Genomic DNA, 7249 nt, shown 5'->3' on the forward strand with positions numbered 1-7249 from the left:
AATACTCACACAATTAACGAAAACAATAAAGGCAGGAAAAAAGCAGCATGTCTGTTAGAGATGTAGGCATTTTTCTCGATATTTTTTTTTTCAATAAAGTTGATTTCGTTTTGTTTTAATTTTATACAGTCATTATTTTAATTGTCATTGTGTTTACGCTGTGCTTATTTTTGTTGTTTTAAAGTTGATGCAATTACCAAAAACAAAATAATCTATCAAATTTTAAACACGGAAAAATATTTACTAAATGTTCTACTCATTCATAACATGTGTTTTAACATAAAACATAAGCCTGTGCCATTTGAGAGAAGTACAGAGCATTTATCTTGTCTGTGCTGTCGTACATAGACTACTACAATTCCATAAATACTTTATTACAGGATAGGTTAAACTTCATTTCCTCTGGTTTACACATATAACGGCATCACAGACTGCACATCAGTCTGCAAGTCATTAAACCGGACAACTGTCTATTGACTCAAATTACAAACTGTCAGATAAAACACAAGATGGACGACAGAAATAACTTTACAAGTAATTAGCGTAAGTTACAAATACTTGTCTTCTTCATTTACACATAGCTGTCATTGACCATAAGCTGACCGACACAAATTTTGAATAAGGTTTTTCAGAATGATGTCTCTTTAATCTTTGTAAGTTTGAACTTTGGTTTTATTTTCTGTCTCTTTTTCCTGCAAGTATTTTCTTACTTTCAAAACCTACGCCGAAACCAATGAAATAAATATGATATAAAACATATCATTATAAATTGAGTTTCTGAATTCCATGCTTCTGAAGTGCTTTTTCTGCATTTATCTCCATCAGCAAGAACCTAAATACTCAAACGTTTGATAGCCTTTGGTATGTTAATAGGAACATTAGGAGCTGTATGACCGAAAGGAACATAGTTATGTGTACAAAACTAGCCAAATTCACCAAAGGTCGACTTTGGCCTGGGGAATTGGAACCTTATATTGATTTATCGAAGGAGAGTTTTAGAAAATTTTTACCTAAATCACTGAGCTCATGATAGTACCCTCTGGACAGTCTACCAGCTGTGAATCTAACCTATTGGTACTGAATGAATATAATAATGTATAAATGTACTGTGTCCGAAGCAAAACACAATTAACAGATGTAAGTTATTACCAGCAAAGACCATATGAGAGAATCAATGTAAATACCAAAATATGCCATCTGTAATTACCTGACAGCATATCCCTTCTGTAGAGGTAAAGACCCAGTGCTTAAAGAAAACCAACAACAACACTTTATAAATTAACTTTGTCTGAAGCATTTTGTTTTCTGATAATAACATTGACTGTACTTGATATATTCGTCCTTTCACAGACAGGAAGAAATGGTTTCAATTATACACTGTCATTGTAGCAAAAGTATATGCTTTAGGTGTCCGTAAAGAGAAGATTACGGGAAAATAGAAGATATACAATACGATATTTAACTTAATATAAATGTACTTTAATGTGTCTCTAAATTACAGTACACTCAATCTTCATTATATTATAGTACAATAAAAAAAATCATTGGAAACTACGAAGAGGGCAATCTAAAGTCTCAAGTTGAAACGTTAGAATATTTAAATCATTGATGATGTTTTGTTTTTATCAGAATATGGAAAGGTCACTTTCTAATGCAATGATTTTTCTGTAAGGTCATGATACATGAATCGGCATAAACAGATATTGTAAGTCTGTAATAACTGACCGCCAGTCTACGAGTGAACTAAAATTACATAGAAAATAATATAACGGTGAAGATAAAATAGAAACTACAAAATATTTTTAACACAATCAAATTTTAACAGATGTCAAAAGATAAAAGATAAAGCACAACATTTCCTTAAGAACTCAAAGTGTTACCGGTAAAACATCTCCTGCAATCCTGTTAGAGAAAGAGATGTCAACATTCAATTAAACACTGTCAAGGAAAGAGGCTTCGAGATTAGTAGCTCTAAACACGTAAAATATATATACATAAACTTGCCATTGCGTGATTTGTCCTTAAAAGGCATAAAGCGGGTTATAAAAAGAAATATCATTACAGTAAACAAGTCAATAATAATCTAAGTCATAATTGTACTTACATATAAATATCTTTGAACATTTCTCGTCCTGTCGCCTGGAATCAATTTTGCCTTATATTTCTTTTTATTATTACAAGTTTACACAGAAGATTGATACATTTCAAATTATTTTGTGAGATTCATTTTCATATATAATATTAAAAAATACAAAATTTCAATGGAAGCTAAAGATAAGATTTTAAAAATTAACTTCTCGTCAGTGGAATTAAACGGACGAAGTTAAGCCAATATTTCAATTACAACAACCGGTTTACTGTCAAAATGATGTAAACTCTACTGTTATCGGGTATTCGTGGGTTCTATGGATTCAATTATACAACTTTTTAGGATTCTCCATGTTCATTAATAAATTGTCTGCCTTTTGGGAGATGATGAACACGAACAAATTTAAATAAAACTAGAATAGAGTTGGATACAATTCAATTAGACAGCACTGCAATGTCAAACCTTATCTAAAATCTTTTTTCTTTCCCTAGATTACTCAAGTGACTCTTCGGTACAGTACATAACCAGGCATCCAATGATATAAAGTGAAATACAATTTATTCATTAGTACCCTATATGTTCTGATTGTATATCAAGTCAACGGACCTTATCTGACCAAATGTCAATCAAATATAAAGCATGCTAATATATATGCAGTTTGTCCAGCATTCAGTAATACTTGTATCCTTTCCACATATCTTCGTTATTGCTGCACCTAGGTTCGTTCTATCCTGTGAGTTCGTTATTGCTGCACCTATGTTCGTTCTACCCTTTGGGTTTTAACTAAAGTACGGTAGGACTTTCGGAATGTCAAAGATTGATCATTTTAGCTATAAAGACTGCGACATTCAATTACCTCTCAAGTAGAATATGGAACGTGACAGATAGGTTTTATTTTAATTCAATTTTGATTGATTGATTGATTGAATGACGTTTAATTGCACAACTATAGACTGTTTTAATTTAAACTGTTTTTAAGAAAAAGATCCTGGACCGGGGTTCACTTCCGCGAAAAAAGCAACCTAACGAAACAGATAACCGATCGATATCTATAGTTTTACAGAAAGTTTATGACTATATATTTTTAGATAAAAATCGTCCCGTGTCTACAGAAAATTGAAATTATTTTAATTCGAAAACATCACAGATCTGACATACACATGAAATAATCACACTAGCTCAACCTCCCACTTGTATGACTGGTGATTCTCTACACGAAATCATCACACTAGCTTGACCTCTCACTTGTATGACTGGTGATTCTCTACACGAAATCATCACACTAACGAAACTCTCTCACTTGTATGACTGGGGATTCTCTACACGAAATCTTCATATTAGCTAAACCTCAAACAACTTGTATGACTAGTGATGAATAATCCCACTAATTAAACCTCTCACTTGTATTACTAGTGATAAATCATAACACTAGCTAAACCTCTCACTTGTATGACTAGTGATAAATCATCACACTAGCTAAATCTCTCACTTGTATGACTGATGATGTCAATCAAATATGAAGCATGCTAATATATATACAGTTTGTCCAGCATTCAGAAATAATTGCCTCCGTTCCACATATCTTCGTTATTGCTGCACCTATGTTCGTTCTATCCTGTGAGTTTGTCATTGCTGCACCTATGTTCGTTCTATCCTGTGAGTTTGTTATTGCTGCACCTAGGTTCGATCTATCCTGTGAGTTTGTTATTGCTGCACCTAGGTTCGTTCTATCCTGTGAGTTTGTTATTGCTGCACCTAGGTTCGATCTATCCTGTGAGTTTGTTATTGCTGCACCTGGGTTCGTTCTATCCTGTGAGTTTGTTATTGCTGCACCTAGGTTCGTTCTATCCTGTGAGTTTGTTATTGCTGCACCTAGGTTTGTTCTATCCTGTGAGTTTGTTATTGCTGCACCTAGGTTCGTTCTATCCTGTGAGTTTGTTATTGCTGCACCTAGGTTCGTTCTATCCTGTGAGTTTGTTATTGCTGCACCTAGGTTCGTTCTATCCTGTGAGTTTGTTATTGCTGCACCTAGGTTCGTTCTATCCTGTGAGTTTGTTATTGATGCACCTAGGTTTTGTCATTGCTGCACCTATGTTCGTTCTATCCTGTGAGTTTGTTATTGCTGCACCTAGGTTTGTTCTATCCTGTGAGTTTGTCATTGCTGCACCTATGTTCGTTCTATCCTGTGAGTTTGTTATTGCTGCACCTAGGTTCGTTCTATCCTGTGAGTTTGTTATTGCTGCACCTAGATTCGTTCTATCCTGTGAGTTTGATATTGCTGCACCTAGCTTCGTTCTATCCTGTGAGTTTGTTATTGCTGCACCTAGGTTCGTTCTATCCTGTGAGTTTGTTATTGCTCCACCTAGGTTCGTTCTATCCTGTGAGTTTGTTATTGCTGCACCTAGGTTCGTTCTATCCTGCGAATTTGTCATTGCTGCACCTATGTTCGATCTATCCTGTGAGTTTGTTATTGCTGCACCTGGGTTCGATCTATCCTGTGAGTTTGTCATTGCTGCACCTAGGTTCGTTTTATCCTGTGAGTTTGTTATTGCTGCACCTAGGTTCGATCTATCCTGTGAGTTTGTTATTGCTGCACCTAGGTTCGTTCTATCCTGTGAGTTTGTCATTGCTGCACCTATGTTCGTTCTATACTGTGAGTTTGATATTGCTGCACCTAGGTTCGTTCTATCCTGTGAGTTTTAACTACAGTACGGTAGGACTTTTGGAATGTCAAAGATTGATCATTTAGCAGTAAGGACTGCAACATTCAATTAACTATCAAGTAGAATATGGAATGTGACAGATAGGTTTTATTTTAATTCAAAATACAGTTTTTGATTGTTTTGATTGATTGATTGATTGAATGACGTTTAATTATACAACTATAGACAGTTTTAATTTAAACATTTTTTTAGAAATAGACCCTGGACCGGGGTTCACTTCCACGAAAAAAGCAACCTGACGACATAGATAACCGATCGATGTCTATAGTTTTACAAAAAGTTTATAACTTTAAATGTTTAGATAAATATCGTCCCGTGTCTACAGAAAATTGCAATAATTTTAATTCGAAAACATCACAGATCTGACATGCACACGAAATCATCACATTAGCTAAACCTCTCACTTGTATGACTGGTGATTATCTACACGAAATCATCACACTAGCTAAACCTCTCACTTGTATGACTGGTGATTTTTACACGAAATCATCACACTAACTAAACCTCTCACTTGTATAACTGGTGATTCTCTACACGAAATCATCACGCTAACTAAACCTCTCACTTATATAACTGGTGATTCTCTACATGAAATCATCACACAAACTTAACCTCTCACTTTTATGACTGGTGATTCTCTACACGAAATAATCACACTAACTGAACTTCTCACTAGTGATTCTCTACACGAAATCATCACATTAGCTAAGCCTCTCACTTGTATGACTGGTGATTTTCTACACGAAATCATCACACAAGCTAAACCTCTCACCTGATAGAATAGTGATAAATTATCACACTAGCTAAACCTCTCACTTTTATGACTTGTAATTCTCTACACGAAATCTTCATACTAGCTAAACGTCCCACTTGTATGACTAGCGATGAATAATCCCACTAGCTCAACCTCTCATTTGTATGTCTAGTGATCAATCATCACACTAGCCAAACCTCTCACTTGTATGACTAGTGATAAATCATCACACTAGCTAAATCTCTCACTTGTATGACTGATGATTCTTTACACGAAATCATGACACTAGCCAAACTTCTTACTTGTAGACTAGTGATAAATCATCACACTAGCTAAACTTCTCACTTGTACGTCTAGTGAGAAATTATCACACTAGCTAAACCTCTCATTTGTATGACTTATGAGAAATCATCACACTAGATAAACCTCACACTTGTATGACTAGTGATATATCATCACGCTAGCTAAACCTCTCACTTGTATGACAATTGATAAATCATCATGCCTTGAATGGTAAATAAAATGGTTGTGAAAATTAAACATCCAATAAAATACAAAATCTAAATATAGTTTACTCTGTATATGGTAAATATGTGGATTGCAAACTGTATGCACAATTTTATTTTTAATAGACAGAGTACAACATTCTGTCAATCGTCGAATAATATTAAAAATACATGATCCTGAGAATATGTATGCACCCTCAATATAAGTAAAGAAACAAACTTGGCAAATACCAAATTCGACAACCTGTAATAAATCAGATCTGACAAGATACGCATCTTTAGTATATGTACTAACACCAGCTACAAATTATAAAAGTTTAAGCTTAAACTGGATGGTTTTGTTTGTCCTTACGCCTGCCTGTTCAGTAAACAAATCCTAAGATTTATATTTTTAATAAACTTTTACTCCCATGCGATCCCGCGGAGATGAACTTTACATCGTTATACCACATGTTTATAAGAACAAAAAGAGATCCTTTGAGGTTAAGATGTTATCAAATTCAAAGAAATAAAATAATTTTTGGACTACTAAAAGCAATGCCATGTTCAATAGTAACGGATGTGCTGTCACATAACATTGCAAGGTCATATCTATATTTGTGCAGATTTGTGAGTCTATTTGCAAATAAGATACATAAAAACATTTTCATTTTTGATCAATAGTATTGTACATTCCTAAGCGAGACTGAACGTGATTTGTCTCATTTGAAGTGACTTGCTTGCCGTTAAAGAATACATGCATCAAAAAATAAAAGATAAGGTATGACTGTCAATTAAACAACTCTTCAACAGATCCAAGTGCAAAAATGTAAACAATTACAAGTTATTTTAGTACATAGTTTATATGGACAACATTTAACTTTATTTACTTCATAAACACTATCGCTGTAACCAGTATGATGTATAATTATGCATTTAGGCAGGTATGACAAAACTTTCAAACCTAATTGGTGTACTTTATCGTTTTTTTGTTGTTGTTGATGTTAATAAATAAATTAATAGAAATATATAACATGATACAAATATGTTGGATTTCCCCCAGTTATAATCTTAATCTAAACGACAGAAGAATTTAAACGACTGAAAAAAATACCATAACCTTTATTATTCATTTTTTGTTGTCTAAGTTATTTCCATAACAACAACACAACGATGGAAATATGTTGGAATAAAAATT

The 7249-nt window shown here is 33.8% G+C and overlaps 1 protein-coding gene across 1 annotated transcript; it reads right to left on the reverse strand.

Annotated features, from left to right (window-relative positions):
* Positions 1–4128: 4128 nt before the first annotated feature.
* LOC139521590 (uncharacterized) lies at positions 4129–4716 on the reverse strand. Its single transcript, XM_071315067.1, has one exon. It carries the CDS (start codon positions 4714–4716, stop codon positions 4129–4131), a length of 588 nt encoding a protein of 195 aa, XP_071171168.1.
* Between the last annotated feature and the right edge of the window lie 2533 nt (positions 4717–7249).

This window comes from Mytilus edulis, chromosome 4 (genome assembly GCF_963676685.1).
Source record: "Mytilus edulis chromosome 4, xbMytEdul2.2, whole genome shotgun sequence".
Lineage (NCBI taxonomy): Eukaryota > Metazoa > Mollusca > Bivalvia > Mytilida > Mytilidae > Mytilus > Mytilus edulis.

Coding starts and splice junctions, on each gene's coding strand:
- LOC139521590 (XM_071315067.1), bottom strand. CDS start 4,716: ATGACAAACTCACAGGATAGAACGAACCTAGGTGCAGCAATAACAAAC.